Below are 23,472 nucleotides of genomic sequence, written 5' to 3'. Positions count from 1 at the left end.
GGGGATGGGGAACACATCCCTGCCCATCAGCTGGGCTTCTTCTAGGGTTGGCCCTTCCTGGGAGGGAAAATCACTTCCAGTTTGTCTCAGCTCGTGCTGCATCCTCCATGGGGATAAAGCCTTGCCAGAGGAAGCTCCCGAGCTGGGTCTGCTCCCTGGGATCTTGTCCCCAGCTGGGAGAAGGAGGGACAGGGTGAGAGGGATCAATCCAGCTGTGGTTGGATCCCAGCCAGCAGGGAGAGCTGGGAATGCCCAGCTCCTGTGGGCAGTGCCCTGTCTGCAGCGTGGATTTCCTGCAGTGACTTTGCAGGATGGGAAAAGTCACCCTCCCCTCAGGGTTGGTGCCCAGCTCTGTATTTAACACAAAACCCTGCAGGAGCCCTCCCCACAGGGAGAGCAGTGGGGTTTTCCCTTTCACCAGCTGCTTGGGTCATCTTCACCCAGAAAAACACCACAAAAATCCCTCTCCAGCCTGGGAGAGAAGCACCCCAGTGATCCCCACCTTCCCTAGGACGTGCAGCCTCCCAGGGATGTGCCTCTCTCCCCCTCCACTCTCAAGAGGGAGCCTGGATTTACTGAGAGCAGACACCTTGGAGATGATTAAAGGAAGCCAAAATGCAGCACAGTGCTCACACTCAGTGTTTAGACCACAAAGAATCTCAAGTTATTACCCTAAATGTGCAAAGCACAGAGTAAAATGGCAGTGAAATTGAATTCTGCTCTGCTCAAGTTAAAATAGAAAATAATAATAATAAAATTCTGTTTTGTTTTTGCTAAATGTGAGGTAGTTATTGGATTAAAAAGAAAAAAACACCCAGCATAACAGCAAGTAACATCTTTTTGGTGCCACAGGGGAAAGCAGCCCGATTCCCACTGTCTAATCAACTCCTGGCTGATCTACAGAGGCTGTTAACAAAACCTCTCAGGGATCTGCAAGTGGGTGGAAAGCAGGGGAAACAAATGTCCTCCACCAGAGTATTCCAGTGAAAACCTTCCAGGAGGCAGAGCACAGAGCCCTTCCCCAGAAACCCCTTCTGAAGCAATTTAGATGCAATTCTCTGAGTTCAAGCCAGGAAAGAAAACAAATTTTGAGAATAAGAAATAATATGGCAAATGGGAGAATGTCTCTCAGTCCTGCCGGTGGAAGGAAAGGAATTTGCATTCTTGGCAGCAGAGGAATTGCAGATAACAGCAGCCAGGATGAGGAAGGAATAGCCAGGGGATGCTGCTGCTCTGCTGGGAGGGTGAGGACAGCCAGGCTGGAGCTGGAACAGGGTTGGGGGTGCCCAGGGCTGCCTTCACTTGGACTCTCATTTGGCCAGAATTTCCTGGTTGGGTTGTGCCTGTCAGCCAGGAGCTGAGCAGCTGGGAACACAGAGTTCCCAAAATGCTGAGCTGTTTTTGGGCATGGTGTTTGCCTTGTGAAGTGCAAGTGTCTCTAAATTCTCAGGGGAAATTCTGGACCTGATTTCACCCTGCTGAGGGACCTCTAACTGCATCAAATAATGATTATTCACACATTTACACACAATCAAACTGGTTTCTTACACATCAGCATCAGCTGGTCACTCTTAATTGTGATTAGTGTTTTGGGAAGGGACTGGGATCAAAAGTGGTCACATTTGTTAAGTTGCATTTTTATTTTCATAAAACTTAGGAAAATATAAAGAAGTTAAGTCAGTTCTTATGGTAAAGATACATCTCAGTGCTGAGGCACAGGACAAAAGACAATCCCTTCTACAAAATCCCTTACAATAGCAAAATGCTATTACTGGTGTGTAACACCCACATCGGGGCAAAGATCCTTGACATTTTCTGATTCTTCTAAAGAACGAATTCTCTCCTCATTTCTCACCTGAAATGATGGGCCACTCACAAGACAAATAAAGCAAAGGACAGGGTGGTCAGTTGTGCCATAGAGGGGTGAAAAACAGAATCCTTCAAAATTCTGGAATATTGTGTTGAAATTTTCAAGCGAATTCCTAAATCTGTTGGGCTTGGTTGGGGACCCCCTTTGTAGAGAGGTTTGCTCATCACATCCCCTGCCAAAAATCATCTCAGCAGCATCTTTTTGGGTGATGTGTGACACCCTTTGGACTCTGATCCTGCCAACACCCCTGTGCTGGACAGTCCCTGCAGTCACTCCTTGATCTGGAGGATTGCTCCAAACCATGATGGAGCTGAGGATAAACACAATTAAAACTTCCTATGACTTTTTAATTTGAGGCATGCAGGTTTTACTCCTCCCATCCACCAAACAGGAGCTGGTTTTTACCATGATCCCCTTCAGCCACGTGCTCAGGGCTATGCTCAGCACAAATAAATGTTGGCAGGATAGGAGCTGCTTTCTTTATACCTTGATTAAAATTTACTAAATTTATTTCTGCCTGTGCATGGAAAGTTAATGCTTATTCATCAATATTCAGTTTTTAAGGGGAAAGGAAGTGGTAGGAACTCTGATGAATTTGGGTTGTGCTTAGTGTTAGTTTTTTGGGGATGAAAAGGATTAGGGAAGAAGCCAACTCCTAAGATCAAGACTATTTTGAGCAGTTGTTAAATAATAATAATAATAATTTGATACTTCTTCTTTCAGTGGTTTTGTTCTGAAAAGTGCTTTTGAGTTCTTTTTCCTAAGAAATGGAAGGGTCAAAACCTAAAATCATATGTTTAACCTCATTTAGCTCAAGCTGCCTATTTCACATTTTTTTTTCTCCAGATTCCATTTTTTCTTTTTTCCCCGATAATAGTTTTAGTTTCACACCCCCTCCCAAAACAAAGCACATGTTCAGCTTGACCACAGACTTTAAGGTCACTACTTCCCATGACCAGATCTCACCAGCTTCTCATTTAATTGAAAATGCTGACGCCCGGGCATTTTCACCTCTCCAGAAACACTTTGCATTTTCTAGCTCAACAAACACAAGTTTCTGAGAATGCCTGTGTCCGTATTTAACTTTAAAAAAAAATTAAAATCTGAGAATCCACAGTTTATTTGAGATATTTCCCTCTAAGCTTGACTTTGGTCTCAGTGAATTGGCTTTACTCTGACTTCATGCCTTTGACTTCTGTGGAGGAATATCTCATATAAAACAGGGCCAGAATCAGCCCCTGAACACTTATTTTATGTGCTGGTCACTGTTACAGTAACGTTATTAGCACCGAAAAGGGGGAAAAAAGGGAATATAGAGAATTTCCATGAGGATGCATGTGGGGATCAATATGCCTGCACCACTTTAAAACAAGTAATGCCACATATATTGTTTTATGTCCTATAAAATGTGTGCTAAATGAGCTCAAGGCTGGTGTGGGTAATGGGGTGCAAAAGCTCTAACTGGACTAAAATAAATATTTCTATGGATTATGGAGAATCACACCTGGAATGGAGCTACAGCAGGGAACGTTTTGGTGCTGAAATTCATCTTTAGTGTGCAGTGGGCACAAATTCTGTGCTAGAAAAGGCTCATTATTGCCAGTGGAACTTCTGGGGACTTCTATGGAATATCCACCAAAAAACAAAAAGAAAAGGTGTGTGCATATCCCACATTCTGGCTCTCTGAATGCCAGGTGTTGCATTCCCCACTCCTCTGCCCCAGCCCCACAGTTCCCATCGTTCAGCACACCAGGGTTGAGTGATGATGCCTTGGGATACAGCTTCCCTGGAAATCTGCTGTCCCAGCCTGTCAGGATTGCCTTGTGCCCTCAGAACGATCAGCTCATTCATAGAAAAGAGAAGCTTTCTGAATTCCTGTAATCATCCCAGAGCAGAGAGAATTTCCCTTCCAATCTCCTCCAAGGATAAACCAATTTCACACTATTTTGTCCTTTGCAGGAGCTCTCCTGCCTAACTGCTGGGAATCACCTGTCTTGGAAAGATGATTTCCAATCTTCCTTTATGAGACTGACCACGTTGTTTCGTGTGCTGGTCACCTAAAGTGCTCCACATGCTCCAAAAGCTGCAGATTTTGTGTTTTCATGAGTTCAGATCCTGCTTTGGGCACCCAACCAAGTGATCAAAGACTCAACGTGAGGTGTTGGGGGAACACTTGACAAAATTTGAGCTATGGAAACTCTCAGGGTTTCACTGGGAGTAATTTTGTCTAGAAGAGCCAAGAGTGGGGGATTTCACCAGATTTTACCCTGGTGGAAGGGGTCTCTGAGCAGGAGGAAGAGCCCTGAAAAGGAGCTGGATCACCAGAACAAGGCTGAGGTTGTGTGTGCTGAGCACTGAAGGGATAACTGGGGAATAACTGCTCCAGGCCCAGCTTAAAAAACTCTTCTGGGCAGGTGGAGATAAAATAGGAATAAGGACTCAAAGATGGAAGTGATCTGGATCATAAAGACATAAGAGGATCCCTTGACTCCGAGTGTTTCCATCTGCCTGCAGGATAATTAAATTTACTTTCTCCAATCCAAACCTATTTTGAGATGTCACTTTTCTTTGTGGGCTGGAGAAATTGAGTGAAAAAAATGGCATTTGGACAAAGAAGTGTCCTTGCACCTAGTGGACAGGGCCAGGAGGGCGGGAGGGAGCAAGGGATCAAGAGGACAGCTGAGATGTGGATGTGGGGAAGGCAAAGGGTGAGTCAAAAAAAAGATGGGAAGCCAAACTGGGATGAGGTTTTGAGGCAGGGAATTTGTCAAGCTCCCCAAATAGGCAGAGTTGTGCCAGGAGCCAACACTCAGTGATGAGACTCAAGGAAAATCTGGAAGCAGGAAAAGAGGGCAGGACAGGGTGGCAAATTCCTGGCTGTTGTGATGGGCCTAAAACAGGGAAGGACTGAAACTGTGGGATCCAGGAATTGCAGGATAGGGAAGAATGGGCAAAAATCCTCCATTTTGGAATGATTTGCCACAAAAGACCTGCCAATTTTCATGTCAGCAGGAAGGTCCTCACACCAAGACATGAAGAGATCCTGGTGCTGCCTGGACCTCCCCTCCTCCTGCTCTGCTCCTCTCCTCCCTTCCCAATCTCCCTGGCCTCTCTCCCTGCTCCAGCTGCTCCACTGACTTCTTTTCAGCTCAGGCAGATCTTCCCAGAGCAATAAAAGGTCTCCTGGGGGGAAGGGCTTTGCCATGGACAAAGCTGCAGGATCTGCCATGGCTTGTGCCCAGCACAAAGCCTGTGCCCAGTTCAGCTCTGCAGACACAGCCCCTCACCCCAGAGCTGTGGGTCCCCACCCCTGATGGGGGGACCTGGGGCTCCACCAGGGCTTGGATGGAAACATCAGCTCAGGGACAAAGCCTTGCTGTCATTTCTGGGCAAGAAGTGGAGAAATGGAGGAGATCCAAGGAGGTGAGGCAGGGGAGAGCTGCAGAGAGGGAGCCTGGTGGGTGGGGATGGTGCTTGGCTGTGAGCCCTCGGGGTTCTTCAGGGTGTAAATCCAACCCCTGAGGGTCCTGAGGCACTGCTGGAGATGTGTTTGCTGCAGGAGGGGAGGGGAGAATGGGAATCTCCCTGAGAGGCAGAAAGGTCTGTGGAAATGAGTAAGGGCAAGGTGGGAAGTTAGACAGCCTGAGCTCCACCAGGGTGGTGTCTCTGGATCTTCTCACCAGGGTGGGGCTGGGAGTCCCTTGGGGCCAGGGGCCACCGTCATCTGCAGCTGGAGCCCAAGCAGTGATTTCTTCAGTTGCATCTGCCTTGCATTAAATATAATGGAAAGGAAAACATTGCAGAGGTTTTCTCCCAAAATTTCGGTGGCTGATTTAAAAGTGTGCAAAATTTTGCTCTGTGATTTTTGGGTTTTTTTTTTCCCTGTTATCCTAAAGTTAGGACCTGGAGGGGACATTCCACTTTCATGCTGAAACAGAAAGTGTTTTGTGTGTTCCCTAGATCTTTTCCAGAATATTTTGAGGCTGTATATGAACTTAGAGAACTGTAAATGATTTTTTGGAAAAACCAAAAATCTCAAGTAGCTGCTGCAAAGCACAAGATACAATTTTAATCTACTTTACAGGGAAGTTGGAAGGGATTAATTAAGCAGTTAATAATTAACCTGAGCTTTATGTTAGTGCAAAGTACTGAGTAAATGTATTCATAAGGAAATTATGAGAAGTAATTACCTTTTAGAAAGGAGAATCTGAAGAAGGGTCATGCAAAACTATACTGGAAGTGGTGGAGAAAGCTCAAAAAACTTTTTTTTTTTTTGAGTTGAGGAAATTGTACATTGAAGGTGGAATTAGGGACATAGCCTAGCTCAATATTCAAAAAGAAACTTCCTACCCACAGGTATCAAATGTTCCTCCTTAGCTTACAAAGTTTTGAAGAACTTTCAACTTTTGCTTTCAAAAATACATGCTTTTGCCCTCCAATATGAGTTTCATTTTTCTGTTTTGGCTTTTCTTTGTTTGTTTGTTTTTGGGGTTTTTGAGTGTTGTTTTTGGTTTTTTGGTGTTTTTTTGTTTGTATGTTTGTTATGGGGTTTATTGTTGCTGTTTTGGGGTGATTTTTTTAGTTGGTTTTTTTGGCTTTTTGTTGTTTTTTTTTTTGGGTTTTTTGAGTTAGTTTTTAGTTGGTTTTTGTTGTGTTTTTTTGGGGGTTATTTCACTCCAACCTGCAGCTTCACCTTTCCCTACCCATTAAATTAAGGCTCTAGTGAGCTGCAGGGGAGTGAAGAAGAAGAAGGAGAAGAGAAGAAGAAGAGAAGAAGAAGAAGAAGAAGAAGAAGGCAAACAGCAGAGATCTCACCCCAACACGCACCCACAAATCCAAAATCCAACAAAATCCCCTTGATGACCCTGGAGGGATCCCCCACCATCTGCTGCAGGCCAGAGCCCTACAGCAGAAAGGCCCCAAAGAAAGTTTTGTGCTCCTTGGTGTAATCCACCAGCTTGATGTCACTCACGTTGACCATCAGCTTGTCTCCCACCTCCAAGGAGACAACAGCGCCCAGGTAGATGGGCTGGAACCAACCATTGCCGTTCTCACTGAGGGTCTTGGTGCCCATCAGCAGCTGGGTGGGCTCGGGGTAGCTGTCAGTGACCTTGGTGATGATCTCAGTGACAGAGCTGGCCTTGTGGCTGCTCTCCACGGGCCCTCGGAAGGTGACCTGGGCGTACACGTAGTAATCTCCGGACACGGGGACCACCAGGGCGTTGCTGGAGTAGCTCAGGTTGTTCTTGGTGAAGGCCAGGCCTCGCTTGTCCTCCCACTGCAGGATGGGCATGTGGCTCCCCACGGCGCTGGCCAGGTCCTGCCTCTTCACTGCAGCAGGGAGAGAGAGGGAGAGGAGCGTGGGTGAGGCTGGCACAGGGCAGGTGGAAGGTGGAACCTCTGCTCTGAAGGGGGAGGGATTTAAACAGGGTGGGCAAAAAGCTGGGCTAAGAATGTTCTTATTTCATGGCTTGATAACTGAGCTGAACGGGCTGCAGGACTGTGGGAAATGGAGTTGCAGAGAGTTCTTAGGATTTGATTAAAAAAACCCCCAAAACTCTCTACAAGTCCATTTCCCTCACAAGACAACTGTGCAGTGGTGCTCTCCAGGCTGCCCACAGGGTGTCCAGGTCTGAGCTGTCAGGGCTGAAAGCCCAGGGTGCTCCAGGAAGATCTTGACAGTGTAAGCTGTGCCTGGGGGTCCTGGTTGTGGGTCAGACCCAAAGGATGAGCTGTCCATCCTGAAGGCTGAGTCTCCTGGCCCTGGGAAGCAATGGAGATGGCTTTACCTTCCCATCTCACCCATTTCCAGAGTGAAAATCTTGTCCTCAGGTGACACCAGCACTGGGACAGTTGTACCATGCTTGTACCTAAGGGTTGGGGGCAGGAGGAGGAAATTCTAAACCATCTTTTCCTTCAGGAGGGGTGGATTGCAATTCTGTTTCTTAGAAAGACACTGCTGAGCTTGCAGAATGTCCACACTGGTCACCACGATGTGTCACCACTTGGATTTCTCTTCCTGCTTCTTCTTAAGGGGGTTGGGGCTCCTCAGCCCTTCTCCTCCCCTGTGCTCTCAAGGACACCTTTTGTAGAATTGCTTTTGGTTTACCAAGGCCACTGGATTTCAGCAAAAACCCCAAAGACCCCACTGTGCTTCAAGAGCTCCAATTCCAAAGCAACACTTTCTATTTTAAACCATTTTTATCCTCTCCTCCCCCTTTTTTTCTTTCTTTAATGCTTTTCTGGAACAAAATACTACATTTGGAGTCAGCCTCAACATTCCTCCAGACTTTTTGTTCCCAATCTTGTGGTGAGCAGATTGAGCTCCAGTCCTGACCCCAGCATCAGTCTGATCCAAGCTCAGGATGCTTCCCAGCCTGCAGGGGAAAAATTAGGGAATTGCTGCCCTATTGCCTTCCCCACTTTGATTTCTCACACACAACAGAGAGGACAATAAACCCCAGCCCTTGCATGCTTTTCTGCAGGGAAGCAAGAGTTGTCTCTGCTCTTTGCTGCCTGCCACATGGAATTGTTGTGCTAAAGCAGCAGCAGTGGGAAGAAGAGGATAAAAACCACAAAGATTATCTCAGGTATTAAAATGAACCTGGAAAATGAATGATGGATGCTTAGAAAAGATGGAGGGAAACCAGAGTTCCAGGAACTGAGACCTTTTTAATGAGCTTGTGTTACTGCTTAAAGTTGATTTTTATTCAGTATTTGGGGAAGGGGGTGTGTGCATGGGAAGGCAAATGGAATGCAGGTGAGGGAAGGCTTTGGAATTCCCTTGGCAATAACCATTAGGTCCATCCTGAAATGAGACTCAGAAAAAGGAATGTGCTCATGTCCCAGTGGCACCTGTTTCCCTCTTTTCCAACAGTAAATAATCCATGAGGAGACAGGAAGCTGTTAGGAGTGCAACTCCTTTTATATTCTCTGAGTAGCAAAACAAAATAATGGCCTTTTTTTTTTTTTAGTGCTGCTGAAGTATCAAATCCTTCTGATCTTTTCCCAGGAGGCAAAGTGGATGGGGAAAATATTTCAGGGAAGGGGAAGGCAGACAGGGATTGTGGCAGCAAGGAAAGCTAAATTATAGAAATATTATAAAGGGTAGAGACATGGAGCTTTGACACTGAGAGGGGAATAAAAGAAAGTGAAAGTGCTCCTGGTCTGCCTTCATCTGCATCCCCCTCAATGCATCATCCCTCAGTTCAGGGACTTTCTGAATCCTGGGAAAAGCTCAGCTAGCTTTGGGTCTCTCTAAGCTTTGCAAGAGCTCAGAGCAATTCATCTCAGAGAGCAGAGGAAATCTTGTTTGAGGTGGGAAGGATGAGGAAAGACCAGAATACTTCCAGAGAATGTCCTGGGCTCTAGTCCACCTCTGGAATTTTGGGGGAATTTGAAGAGAAGCTGCCTGTGAAATATTCTTTTCTTGTAGAATGATGCATTTAAAATGTCAATGACACTCAATTCCACAATGAATTTTTATATTAGTTATAAAACAGATTTTATTAGTTATAGAATATGATAAGATCTCAAATGAACTACATGACTTCCTGACTTCTAGAATTAGTCAGGTTTCACAGCTTTAACCTCCCTTTTAGGATGAATCTCCCTCTATTGAAGCTCTCTATTTTCAAGTTAATTACTTTTCCCCATGCTTTCAGTAACAGGAGAATAAAATGAATGTTCAAGTGCTTTTTAATACAGCACAGCTCCTTTTCTAGCAGCAGCTGTACTTTGTGCTTGTCATTTATTTATTTATTTCCTAAATTCTGGAGCTCCACTTCCTGCAATATACCTATGATGCTAATTCTTAAAGGAATTAAAATCTGCTTTTAATAAGAGATTCATTGCCACAGTTCCTTCTGTTTTCTCACACACTATAAATTTCTGGCATCCCTTAATTCTCCTGCCCCCAGATCTCTTTTGGTTCAGTCCCTTGCTGGAGAATCCCTGTTCCCCGTCAGATTTGGGATCTATTTCGTGCTGAATTTGTGGGGTTTCTGCAGTTCTCAGCAGCAATGGGAGAGCCTAATCCTGAACTCTGAGTCTGAGCAAGAGTCTGGAGCCTGTGGTGAAGCCCCTGTGGTGCGAGGTCCTGTGTCCTCTGCTGCTCCAGTTCATGCCCTGAGGATTTAATAAAGGTAATTTGGAGGCAGAAATGGGGCTCTGGCCACATTTAGAGGTGCCAGGTTTGAGACCACACAAGGAGGGGCATGAGCCAGGTGCCAGGTTTGGGACCAAATGAGGAAGAGCTGAGCCAGGTGCCAGGTTTGGGACCAAATGAGGAGGGGCATGAGCCAGGTGCCAGGTTTGGGACCAAATGAGGAGGGGCATGAGCCAGGTGCCAGGTCTGGGACCAAATGAGGAGGAGCCTGAGCCAGGTGCCAGGTCTGGGACCACTGCAGCACCAGGAGCACGAGCCAGGCCCTGCAGCATGGGCCATCCCCTGTGCCACAGGCTGGTGACAAGAAGGACCAGGCACTGCCCTGAATCCTGACCCCAAACCCAACCAAGTCAGTGGGGAGGGGATGATGGCAAGGCAAGGAGAAGCCCCAAACAAACATTAATGCACAGGAGGAAGTGGGCTTGGAGGGGACTCTGAGCTGGGTTTTGGCACATCTCAGCAGGTAAAGCCTTCAGGGAGGGGAGATCTCGATTCCAGCCTGGGTGAATAAAAATTCTCAGTGTGAGTTAAAAAGGCCAAGAGCAGCTGGAAGATTTATCATAAAGGAACAGACACCAAAACATGGAGCTGTTCTGCTACTGCCAATTAATCAGTGCATTCCCAAAGAACTCCATCCAATTCTCATTCCTCTCACTCCTCTGCTCTCACCTTCCCAACAGATGTGCCTAAAACTAGAGAAAGACTGAATAAAGGTGTGGAAGAGATTTCCTACAGTTTAGGATTTGTAGTCTGCCACCTTCACATTGAATAAGGCACCTGAGGTGGGGGAATGTAACAAAGATCAGGGGAATAATTATTCCTTTTACACTTTCTGTGTACAAGTTATTGTTTCTGAGAAGAGAAAACAAGGGTGGAGCCCAAGAAATTATTATGCACAGAGTTGAAAATAACAGGAAATATTTTCTGCCTGCAAAGTGCAGTTAAGCTGGGAAACTCATTGCCACAGGGAGAAGCACCAGGAATGTGTTGAGGCTGAAAAAAGGTCAAAGATAATCCATAGATATTGGGTTCCTTGATGACTACACAGCAGAGCACAGAAAGGAGAGAGAAAATTCCCTTAAGTTTCCCCTTTTCTTGCTCCTTTCTGTGGCCAGCAGTGACTGGCCCTCAGTGGAATGCCAGAGAGGATGGACACAGACCCTGGGAGGCTGCCTGGGAATGATGGCAAAGAGATTTTTGTAAAGATGGGGGCTGGAGAAATGTGGAGAAAACTGCTGGGTGTTTCCCTGTGGCATCTGGGCTTTTGTGCAACCCAGGGAAGTTCCCAGCAGCAGAGCAGAGCTTTGGCTGCTCCTCTGAGTCCCTGGAGCCTCTGGGTCCCTGCCAGGGGGGATTTAAAAACCCAAAACCTTACAGGAGCAGCCATGGGCCTCTTGCTCCTTAAAACCTGAGCAAAGCTGTGCCTGTGGCCAGGGCCGGGCAGGTTTGGAGCTCCAGAAACCCCCGTGGCAAAGGGAAAGGCACCAAGGATGTGCAGCAGGAAGGAGCTGCTGCATCAAGGAAAGGAAACTCTGCTGGGAATGCATCAGCCCTGAGCTGCAGAGTGATGGATGGAGCCCTGGGGGTGGATTTGGATCCCTGCAGGAAATCCAGAGAGAAGAATCCCTGCCTTTCTCAGGTTACAGAGTGCACCCTGGGGCAGCCCTGGGGCTGGGGAGCCTCTGCAGTGAGCTGTGCTTTGGAGAGGGGTAAAAGGCCTCAGGCCAGCTGGAAAACCCTTTGGCACTCACTCCATCCACACTGGAGCCAGGCAGGAACTTCTCCCTGGGAATACCTAAATTTTCCACGTGGGTGGAGCTGGCAAGGAAGGGGGATGTCTCAGGGCAACGTCCTTGGGGTGGTGACAGCCTCAAGGCTGAGGTGGTGACATGGGGACCTTGGAGATGCTGGCAGCCCCTTGGAAAGGTGTGGAAGCCTCTTGGAAAGGCATGATAAGCCTTTGGAAAGGCATGGAAACCTCTTGGAAAGGCACAGAAACCTCTTGGAAAGGCACGATAACCCTTTGGAAAGGAACATAAACCTACTGGAAAGGCATGAAAACCTCTTGGAAAGGTGTGGAAACCTCTTGGAAAGGCACAGAAACCTACTGGAAAGGCATGAAAACCTCTTGGAAAGGTGTGGAAACCTCTTGGAAAGGCACAGAAACCTACTGGAAAGGCATGATAACTCTTTGGAAAGGCACAGAAACCTCTTGGAAAGGGATGATAACTCTTTGGAAGGCATGGAAGCCTCTGGGAAAGGCCTGGCAGCCCACCCTGTGACAGGCCTTTGTGATGGCACCTTCCTACCACAACATAAAAGCTTGGAGGGCTCAGCTTGGCATTACCCTTTCCCTGCTTGCTCTGAAATGTCAGAGATTATCTCACTGAAAACAAGGGGGAGGATTAATGGGAATATGGTGTCTGTGTAGTTTGAGTCAGGCCTTGCAGAAAAATAAAATAAAACCAGCCTGATTTGACCTGATTTTGCTGCAAAACTTGTAATTCTTGCTAATTCCCTGCTCCACGAGGGCTCACATGAGCTCCTCCCCTGCCTCTTCTGGAGCATTCAGCAGATCACTGAGACATTAGAACCTGTTTCAGTTCAGTTACAAAAGCTGGTCCTTCAATGAAAGAAACAGCTCAGAAAAGTGACATTTCTGTCAGCTGTCCCTTCATGGGCCCTTCCCTGCAGACACACTGCACTCAGCCTGGTGTGCTCAACGAGGCAAAGCTGATTGTTCTGCTCCCCATGCTCCCTGCAACACCTGCTCCTACCAGATCCACAGGGACCCAGGTTACTGGACCACAACACTGGCTGTAAAAAGGCTTTAGTTGTGAACAAGAATTACCTGTCAGGTGAGCTCGTGGCTTCTCTGCACTGGAAAGTGTGTCTGTAACTGAGGGAAAAGGGAAAAAAATGGTGTGAGGATGTTTGCTGCTGTTCAACAAAAAAATTACAGAATGTCCTGAGCTGGAGGGACCCACCAGGATCCCCCAGCCCAGCCCCTGGCCCTGCCCAGCCCCCCACCAGCCCCACCCTGGGCATCCCTGGCAGCGCTGTCCAAAGGCTCCTGGAGCTCTGGCAGCCTCGGGGCCGTGCCCATTCCCTGGGGAGCCTGGGCAGTGCCAGCACCCTCGGGGGGAAGAACCTTCCCTAAGTCAACAAAATATGAGTGTGATTGACTCCCCTGAGGAAATGTGCAGCCCTTTCTGATTTGCTGTGATCCCTTCCTGGCCCCCTGAGGTGATAAATGCACACAGGGCAGTCTGGCAGAGCTGCTGCAGCACCAGCAGGGCACACTGTGGCTGTGTCCTGGACGGCTGGAGGCAAACAGGGGAAGGCTGAGCAGCACAGGCTCCCAAATCCCTGCTGGTGCTTCTTCAGGGAGTCCCACTGACCCTGCACTGGCACTGTGATATTTTATGACAAATCCCTTCACCAGGATTTCTTCTCCTGGGAAGCTGGAAAGTTTCAGCTTCTCCCTGTTTTGCTACTTTGGAAAGTGATTTGGAGAATTGTTTACCTAGCATGTGAATTGTTTTAATTTAATGACCAATCCCAGTCCAGCTGTGTTGAACTCTCTGGTCAGTCACGGGTTTTTATTATTTATTCTTTTCCAGCCTTCTGATGTCTCCCTTCTCTCTCTTTAGTATAGTTTTAGTATATCATTTTCATATAATAATATAATAAATATATGATATGATTATAATAGAATGGAATAGAATAGAACAGAATAATATATTAAATCAGCCTTCTGAGAACTTGGAGTCAAATCCTCCTCTCTCACCTCGTCCTGGGGTCCCCTCACAACACCACACCACTGCAGAGCTCTGGGGGAAGCCTGTGCCTGCCCAGCTTTCCCAGCCTGGGGTTAGAAATGTTCCCATTTCACTCTGCCCACAGGTATCTCCCTCAGTGTGCCCTGGCTGGCTTGTCTGGGCAGGGGTTGGGGTGGTGAGGGCAGAGGTGTGCTGGGATTGCAACACCAGAGGGAAAGGGTGCCAAACTCACCAGCAGCCACTGCTCGTTGCTTCAGAAAGTGAGAGCCCCTCTCCTCTGTGACCTGCAGGGACAGTGACAGCAGTCAACTCCAAGGGTTGTGGGAATCATCCCAGAACATGGAACAGCTGCAGTAACATCAGTGAACTCAGAAGGAGCATTTTGGCTAAAAGGTGAGCCCTGGCGAGTCTTTGTTCACTGCGAGACATTTCTGCTGTTGGTTTAGAGCTGCCTTCATCTCTGACAGGTTCCAGGAGCTGGGGGAGGTTTGTTAGGTTCTGAGCTGGACAGCCCTTGGCACAGCTGGCAGAGCAGCAGGAGAGTGGCCAGTGTGACCCAGCCACGCATGGTGGCTGCCCAGCCCTGCTGGAGCCCCTCTGCTGCCCTCAGTCCAGGCACAGCAGGCAGAGCAAAGGGAGAGATTCTCCTCAAGGCAGCCAGCTCTGAGCCCTTACAGAGCAAAGGCTCCCCACAACAGCAGCAGGGACTGAGGTGGATCAGCTCCACCTGCCTTTCGTCCTGCAGCCAGCCCAAGGCTGTTCCTTAGGTCTGTCTGGAATTTTGGGTGACCTCCTGGGAGGCAGGAGCTGAGCAGACCCGGGGAGCTGCAGGGTGAGCTCTGCTGCTCGGAGCCTGCCCTGGGGAAGGCTCATCCTTCCTCTCCTCTGCAATTCCCTCCTGGAGCCAGACACTCCCACTGCCCTCGAGCAGGACATGGCCCTGAGCCCTGCCCGAGGGCTGTGCCTGTCACACACTCGTGTCCTGTGTCACCTGCTGAGAGCCCTGGGACACCGGGCACGGCACGGCACAGGCTCTGGAGGGAGCAGGATGGGGATGCCGGGGATGCTGGGAATGATGGGGGATGGTGGGGGGTGCCAGGGATGCTGGGGATGGTGGGGGTGCTTGAGAATGTTGGGGGGTGCTATGGGGTGCTGTGGGATGATGGGGATGCTGGGGATACTGGGGGATGTTGTGGGATGCTGGGGATGGTGGGGGGTGCTGAGGGATTCTGGGGGATGGTGGGGGGTGCTGGGAATGATGGGGAATGGTGGGGGGTGCTGGGGGATGTTGCGGGGTGCCAGGGATGCTGGGGATGGTGGGGGTGATGCAGGATGTGGGGGTGCTGGAGAATGCTGGGGGTTGCTATGGGCTGCTGTAGGATGTTGGGGATACTGGGGGATGCTGGGGGTTCTAGGGATGCTTTGGGGTGCTGGGGATGCTGGGGGATGTTGTGGGATTCTGTGGGATGTTGTGGGATGCTGGGGATGCTGGGGAATGGTTGGGGGTACTGGGGGATGCTGGGGGGTGCTGGGGATGATGGGGATGTTGGGGGTGCTGGGGATACTACGGGTTTTGGGGATAGTGGGGATGCTGGGAGATGCTGGGAGATGGTTCGTTCTGGGGGGGATGCTGGGGGGTGCTGCCTCACATCCAGCCCTGTGGGGCTGTGAGGAGCAGCCCTTGGAGCAGCCTGGGTTGTGCTGACCCTCAGGACTGACCCACAGGACTGACCCACAGGACTGACCCACGGGACTGACCCACGGGACTGACCCTCGGGACTGACCCTCAGGACTGAGTCTCAGGACTGACCCTCAGGACTGACCCACGGGACTGACCCTCAGGACTGACCTCAGGACTGACCCTCAGGACTGACCCACAGGATTGACCCAGGGGACTGACCCACAGGACTGACCCTCAGGACTGACCCACGGGACTGACCCTCAGGACTGACCCACGGGACTGACCCTCAGGACTGACCTCAGGACTGACCCTCAGGACTGACCCTCAGGACTGACCCACGGGACTGACCCTCAGGACTGACCCAGGGGACTGACCCTCAGGACTGACCCTCAGGACTGACCCACAGGACTGACCCTCAGGACTGACCCACGGGACTGACCCACGGGACTGACCCACAGGACTGACCCTCAGGACTGACCCTCAGGACTGACCCTCAGGACTGACCCACAGGACTGACCCACAGGACTGACCCACAGGACTGAGTCTGAGGGCTGACCCACCGGGCTATCAGGAACCCCCATCCCAGAACATCTTTCAGGGACACACATGCTGTGTTTTATGGGCAGACACCAAAACCACATTGAATAAACTGAATAAACCACCCCTGGTCAGCTCATAGCAAAGCACTTGAGGCACTTTGCCCGAAAAAACCTGGAACAATATTAATATCTAGATGCTGAAGCTGGCTCCTGCTGGCTCTGTCTCACACAGCTTGAAACACTGCAGGAGAAGGAGAAAATAGAGAATTTCTATTGGCTGGGGAAGGGGAATGTTTGTGGCAGGAGAGTCAGCCTGCCAGGGGTTGGGGGCTGCTGGCTGCTCCAGGAAAGCCAAAGAGAGTTTAATGTTTTACTGGAAGTAAACATCCTTGTGCTCCTGCAGCAAACAGTCATTTCTAAAATAGCTGCTGCAGCGTGCTGGGGAAATGGAGAAGGAAAGAGTAGGGAAAATTCTTTTTTTTTTTTTTTTTTTTTTTAATTTTCTTTGTATTCCCTTGCCCATCTGTACAGAAATGTGTGGCCCAGCCCCAGCAGCCTCCTGGCAGAGACTGGTGTGAACTTCCAGTGTGGGGCTGAGGGATAACTGGTGCTGGGGTGTCCAGGAGATTCCTGAGCCTTTCCTTACGTGTGAGGAGTTTCAAAGTCCTGCTCTCTGTGGTGACTAACCATGAGTGCCCTGCTGGTGTGACTCAGCCCCAGCCTGGTGACTTTGTCCCTGCCCTGGTGGGAAGCACAAGGTCCGAATTTAGGATTTCCCTCACACTCCCCTGGCTTTCAGCCAGGTGTATTCACCTAGGAGTATATTTAGACATTCCTTGTGTGGCATTTCCTACCTATTGCCCAAGTGACTAATTCTCATTAGTGATCCCATTCTTTAAGGATTCTGCAGCCAGGGAAAAAATCAGTCCCAAACCTGTATTTAAGAATGTAACTTCTGTGGAACTGTTTACATACTTGAAGCTTAACTTCTGCTGAAATTCCTTGTATAAACTTGGATGTTGCAATCCAAACAGGGGTGGCAGGAAAATGGGAAGGAGAGCAAGAAGAATTCTGCTTCTTTATAAAAGACAACAAAAAGGTTTTGTTTAAACCTAAATTTACTTGTTTCCTAAGAAATCCAGCTGGAAACTCCGGGTGCAGGAGCTGCATTCAGGGATGCTGAGGGACAGAGCAGATAGAGCAGGGGGACACAGCAAGGTGTGAAATTATTCTGTTGCTTGACAAAGGTGTGGCTGTTCTTTTTTTTCCTAATTGTGCTACCTCATAAAGGTGTAGATATAAATGCAAATCTCCTAGAGAAGATGTTTTAGCAGCAGACAATGCTGCACAATGACCAGGGGTCAGAAATACTTGTCCTGAATAAGCACAGGTGTTGAGCATTGATGGGGAGGGAGAGCTGAGCAGCATGGGACAGTGCAGAGAACATTCACACACTCAGTGCTTTTCTCTCCTTTCCCTTTCTTGCTCAGCTGTGCTTCTGAAAAGTTCACAGCTTCAGTTTTCCCTCTGGTTGCTGTGGAGAGCCCAGCCACTGAGTGATGCTGAAACCCCCACCCTGAGCTGGCTCTCAGGGGTTTGGACAGGCAGCTCTAGTGACCCTGGGGACTGCTGGGTGCTGAACACTTCTGGTACCACAACCCTCCAAAAGGCCCCAGTGCATTTGTATCCAGGTACTGCCAAACCCAGACAGGAGGGCTGATATCCAGTGCATGGCAGGAGCAGCTGGCTCTGCAGGCAGAGGGACTGATGAGCAGAATGAATGAATTCCCCCAGCTGCTCCATGCACTCCATTCCAGCACTGCTTCCCAGGGAGGGGCTCTGCAGGCCACGTGCACTACAGAAACCCAGTTCTTCCTGACTCCAGAGATGCTGCATGGCCTGGGCTGGGAATTTTTGGGAGGAATTGATCTGTGCCAGTAAAAGCTGGCTTCAATCAGAACATTTTGCTGCCCAGTGGAAGGCTGTACCCAAGGCATGTGCCCACAAGGAACATCTGCATCCAGCTGCAGTGGCCAGGCAGGGATTTAACTGGTGCTGGCTTTGGAAGGGGAATCCCAACACCTGAGCCCATCCAGGTGTGCTTGCTGCTCCTCCCCAGGTATTTCTCCTTCCCCAAAGATCAGGAAACTTTTGAGGTTCTCCTTCCTTTATGGGCAGACCATGAGGGCAGATCTGTCCTGGGGTTTGCTGCCAGCATTCCAGCAGGATCCAGGTGGAGCCTCTGAGATTTTCCAGTTCCTCCTGCTCTGCAGCAGGTCCCTTCTCCTCTGCCAGCTGACATGGCACAGACCTGGCACACAGGTACGTGTCCAACCCTTGGGACAGGGTTTGGAATCCCTGTTTATTCTGCTTGTGGCCCTGATGTGCCAAGGATGCCACGAAAAATAAACCCAAACACCAACTCCTCCAGGCCACAGGACTCAATGCTCTGCTGAGTGGGATGCTGAGGCAGCCAGAGCTGCTCTCCTGTGCCATTCCATCAATGGGTTTGGGAACTCAGCCTGAAACTTGGCTTCCCTTTGAGGAAGGATTGCCCTTCCTCTAGCAGGGCACCACTATGGCCTTAAAATAGATTTTCTGCTAGTAACACAAGCCACATGCTCTGGTGTGAAAAACGCTTTTTCCTCTCCTTGCTCTGGATTGAAGCACAAAAGAAAGTGGTTTGTCTTTCCCAAAGGAGCATGGAGGCAGCCTGGAAGGTGTCCAGGGAAAACCATCACCAGCCTGGAATTATTCATCCAAGATGCATTGCACCATGACACACAGAGAACACTGGGAGCCCACACATGTTGCTGTAATGACATAACTTGCCCTGCTTTTTCCTGAAAGGGACATTTCCAGCGAAAGAGATGAGTTTGCATCCCTTCAGAGGCACCAGGTGACACCACGGCCAGGCAGGGACGACCAAGGTGCCTCGCCCTGCAGGCAGCCTGCCCAGGGACACTCCCCTGTTGCACAAACCTTCCCGGGTTTCCCTTCTCCTCCTTGCTCCAGGAAGGACTCAGGAATTTACTCCATCTGCTCCTGGCGTGCTGAGTCCCTCCCTCCTCCCAGCACTGTCCCCAGAGCACTGGGAGGTGACAATTGTGTGTGGGCAGAGCTCTGTGGGGCAAACAGAGGACTCTTCCCGTGGGCTGCAAGGGTCAGGAGGCCAATACTCATCTGGAGCAAGCTCGGGGCTGCCCACTCATCCCACAGTGCCCAGGGCACCCACACCCCAAACCAGTGCCCCAGAGAGCTCTGCCACACGTGGCTGGTCCCAAAACTCCTGATCCGAGCTGTCAGTGGGGCACATGAGGACAGAGCCATTTAGCAACCTTTGAATGCAGAGGGAAATGCAAAAAGACATTTTCCTGAGAGCTTTTATGCCCAGAAATATTCCCAGGACCTGAACCTCTCTGAAGCTGCAGGCTCCTGGGGGATATGGCTCCTTGGAGCATTCAGAGGCAGCCACAGAGGCAGAGACATCCACACCTCTGTGCTGTCCTGCTGGACAACAGCAATGGGCACAGAGAGCAGCAGAGGGAATGGTGAGCACAGAGAGCAGCAGAGAGAGCAGCAGAGGGAATGATGGGCACAGAGAGCAGCAGAGTGAGTGATGGGCACAGAGAGCAGCACAGAGAGCAGCAGAATGAATGAAAATCAGGAACAGGCAGGGCCCAGCAGAGGTGCAGCTCCTCCCACAGCACCCCGGGCACCCCGCCAGCCCCGATGACTTTCCTCTTCCTCCCTGGGACTCGCAGAGGTTGTAACTCCTCTATCACCTCGTAACATCATTGTGGAAACATTACGTGTTGCTAATTGGGAGCAGGTGCATGGGAATGCACACCAGAGTTGCAATTCTGACCATTTACGTTGTGCTTTTCCTCCTAAGGAGCCAAGCCCACTCATTAAAAAACTTTTCTGCCAGTAAGGTCACGATCCAGGAACATATTGGATTGATTAAACAAGTTAACATTTGATTATTCTTCTGCTCCAAGACTGTTTCAAGACTGAACTGTTCTCCTCTGGTGGGACACACACAAACCCAGAGCAGCAGCAGAGGTGCCCAAAGCACCTGGTGAATTTTACCACCCCAAGCTCGAGCAGCACCCAGCTTTTCAAGCTCTTCCATGTTCAGCCTCTGCTCTGCTATAATTCCACACTTCCAGAACTGAAGGCCCCCAAATCCTCTCTGTTTGTGCCCAGCCCCTGAAGAAAGCTGTGCTCTGGCACCTGCAGGCAGGGCAGCCTGGGTTTCTACAGCTGGAACCGACAGCAGTGACACAGTCAGGGCAGCATCACTCGAGGAACTGCCAGGTTTACCAGCCTGAGGGGCTGCACCAGGTTAGAACCAGGTGAGGCAGAGGATGCTGCACCCTGAGCTCAGCATCACCCAGGCAGAGCAGCCTCGGGGTCCCAGTGGGGCCAGCACAGCCCCAGGAGCTGCCAGGGGCTCTGCCCTCCCTCAGCACCCCCGGGCTAAACGTGAGCCAGGGGACAAACCTGCCTTCGAGGCCACCCAAAACCAACCCCCCTATCTGGGGCCCTGCTGGTTAACTGGGGAATTTCAGACCTGAAGCTAAAATTCAAAGCTTCATTCACCTATTTCCAGCACGGGGAATTCCTGCTGAGCTCACAGCCTCCCGTGGGAATAGGGAATTGCAGGAGGGATGGAGCAGCAGAGCAGAAGTTTGTATGGCTGGGAGCAAAGTCTGGCAAAGGAGAAGAGCTGAGAAGAGCCCTGGACTGAGAGAAAGTTTTAATAGGGAATTAAAAACAGGAGTTAAAGACTCCCTTAATTTCCTGAAATCAGATTTCTGCAGAAGTTTACATTAATAATAATTAATTATTCACCAGAGCTGTAGCTGTCAGGCTAGTGACGGGTGACTGACCCACTGACATCAGCAGATCTTCCTGAAATCAGGCACTGTGAGGGGAAGCTGCAGATTTAACCCAAAAGAAGGGAGGAAAATGACCCATAGCATCAAAAATCTGGCAGAAATCAGTGATTTTTTTTTTAAAGCATTCCCTGCGGCACAGCAATAAAAGTTTTAAAGTCGTGTACTCCTGAAATCAGACACTGCCAAGGGAAACCGCAGATTTAACCCCAAAGGAGGGAGGAAAATGAGCCAGTGCAAAAAAACTGGCAGAAATCAGTGCAGAGACAGTGATTGCCACCAATCAGTGATTGCCACCAATCAGTGATTTTTTTTTTAAGCATTCCGTGCACCACAGCAAAAAAAGTTTTAAAGTCATGTATTCCTGAAATCAGACACTGCAAGGAAAGATGTGGATTTAACTCAACAGAAGGGAGGAAAATGAGCCATAGGGTCAAAACTCTGTCAGAAATCAGTGGTTTTTTTAAGCATTCCCTGCAGCACAGCAATAAAAGTTTCAAAGCCAAGTACTCCGCTTGTGACCTCAGTGAAAGTAAGGAACCGTTAGCTAAAAATAAAAGAGCAATAATCAGATTTATCCTCGGGGTGAGGAAGAAGGAATGCAACAGTGAGTCTCACACTCCTCGGACAGGAGAAATTCACAAAGAGGATTAAAAGTGCTCCAGGGAGGCACAGACAGCACTCAGGTGTGCCCAGGTGTTGGGAAGGATGAAAGTTTGCCAAGAAAGTCTCTCAGATATGTGTGCTTAGCAGAAAGATTTTTGAATGTGGGATCTGAAGAAGGAATAGAGATGGAAGCAAATTTTGATATTGAAGAAAAGAATTGCTGAGCCAGTCTGACTGGATAACCAAGGAGGCAAAGGGTGGGTGTGTTAGTTAGAAGGGGTTTTTATGGCTTAGAGCAAAGGATAAACCCAACCCAAACAAGAAGATGTTTTTACCAAGCAGAAACATTCCACAGGCAAACAAGTCAGCAAATGTGGCAAGTAGAAAAAAGCTCTCAGAATTTTCCATTGCAAGAAAACTGGAAAACAACTTCTAGCTTAAACTGTAATGTACTGACTTTTAGTGATTGGAGAATGGTAACATGAATATGGTAATTACAGGAGTTATGATAGGCTATAGGTAATAGTTCAGGTATAGATTGGTTCTACTGTATGAAGATGCTCAGCAAAGAAAAGTAAATAATGCAATGCAACAAAAGAAAAGTATAGAATGCAATGTAACCTAAACTAAGGGTCTCCAGGCTTGTCTGCTGCTGTAGGCACAGGCTCTGTCACCCACGACCCTGGCCTGCTGTAACCTCTTGGATACAATAAACTGCATTTTGAAGAGCCGCCTGTAGTCCCGCATCCCTCAGTCAGGCTCTCACAGCCCTGCCTTACCTGGCCGCAGGAGCTGGGCGCTCGCAGGTTCCCGAGCAGCAGGTAAGCGGTGGGCAGCATGAGCAGCAGCACGGCCAGCAGGCAGAGCAGCAGCGCACAGCGGATCCTGCGCAGGTCCTGCCGGAGCTGCATCCCTGCGCCGTGCCCGCTGCCCGCAGCCTCCGCGCCCATCTCCACCGCGCTCTCCATGGCAGCAGCGCCGGGCTCGTCCTGCGAGGGAGCCGGGCACCGCCAAACCTCCTGTGGCGCCTGCCCTGCATGGAGACCCCCATTAAATAAGAGCTGTGCGGAGTGTGGGAAGGCACCGGGCGCACGCACTCCCTCCCTCCCTCCCGAGGAATGCACCGCCTACAGTAGAAACCCGGCAGGAGCCGCGGGAGCGCTCCCCGCGCCGGCCCGCTCCTGCCTCCGAGCGCTCCTGCTCCCCCCGCTCCCTGCTGGAGGAAGCCAGGAAAGTCCCGGTGGGTGGGACCAGGATCAACCCTCCTACTGCTGCTGCTGCTGCTGCTGCTGCTGCTGCTGCTGCTGCTGCTGCTGCTGCCGGGCTGGAGCTCCGCGAGGTTTTTCCGCCTGGCAAAGGGAACGCGAAACCGATGGGAGTGAAAGTGAGAAGCAGGGGGAGAGCGAGAGGCAGAAGCGAGCGCAGCCCGGCAGTTTCTTCTTTCCCAGAGAAAGGGGAAGAAGCTTTTGGGGAAGGTGAGATGACAGGAAGCAAGTGACCCCAAAGAAGGGGTCCGGTTCTCTGAAGTGTTGCTTCATCCCCCCCATTTTAGCAGAATTCACAAGAGGCTTCCCGTTGCTCAGTGTGCACCTTTTGCACCAAGCCGTCAGGGCTTAGGCACAAAATCAGATGTTTGTCTGCTCTGGGGCTCATCTTCTCCCAAATCATCTTCATTAAAAACCTTAACAAAACGTTGTGCTGTCACAGGAGTCTGTTGTTGCTACTTGGAGAAGTGTGGTCTTACTGTACTTGGGGGAGAAATGATGTCAGTGTTACTTGGCTGACAGCTGCTGTCCCTGACAGAGAGGGGCTGCAGCCTGTGGAGATCCTCTGCAGCTGATCTGTGGATATTCTTAATTCAGTTGGAGAAACAACAGAGATAATTTTTCTCAGGCTGAGCCTGGGAATTTTAGAAGAAAAGAATAA

General features: G+C 49.7%; 1 protein-coding gene across 1 annotated transcript; it reads right to left on the bottom strand.

The window, feature by feature from the left end:
* Positions 1–1,621: 1,621 nt before the first annotated feature.
* TNFSF15 (TNF superfamily member 15) lies at positions 1,622–23,011 on the bottom strand. Its single transcript, XM_059865116.1, has 5 exons — positions 22,678–23,011; positions 22,326–22,579; positions 14,052–14,103; positions 12,889–12,936; positions 1,622–7,201 (listed from the first exon to the last, which is right to left on the bottom strand). Exons 2-5 carry the CDS (start codon positions 22,512–22,514, stop codon positions 6,774–6,776), a joined length of 717 nt encoding a protein of 238 aa, XP_059721099.1. The 5' UTR covers positions 22,515–22,579; positions 22,678–23,011; the 3' UTR covers positions 1,622–6,773.
* Positions 23,012–23,472: the final 461 nt, after the last annotated feature.

Source organism: Haemorhous mexicanus, chromosome 21 (assembly GCF_027477595.1).
Source record: "Haemorhous mexicanus isolate bHaeMex1 chromosome 21, bHaeMex1.pri, whole genome shotgun sequence".
In the NCBI taxonomy this organism is placed as follows: Eukaryota; Metazoa; Chordata; class Aves; order Passeriformes; family Fringillidae; genus Haemorhous; species Haemorhous mexicanus.
Note: the sequence above shows the minus strand (reverse complement) of the source record. Positions and strands in the feature narration are given on the sequence as shown.

Bases quoted from the DNA above. Each gene is read 5' to 3' on its own strand.
- TNFSF15 (XM_059865116.1), bottom strand. From the start codon at position 22,514: ATGGAGAGCGCGGTGGAGATGGGCGCGGAGGCTGCGGGCAGCGGGCAC. The intron at 12,937-14,051 runs GTGAGTTTGGCA...CTTTTCCCTCAG, and splicing joins GCAACGAGCAGTGGCTGCTG to TTACAGACACACTTTCCAGT. The intron at 7,202-12,888 runs GTAATTCTTGTT...TCCCTGCTGCAG, and splicing joins GCCACGAGCTCACCTGACAG to TGAAGAGGCAGGACCTGGCC.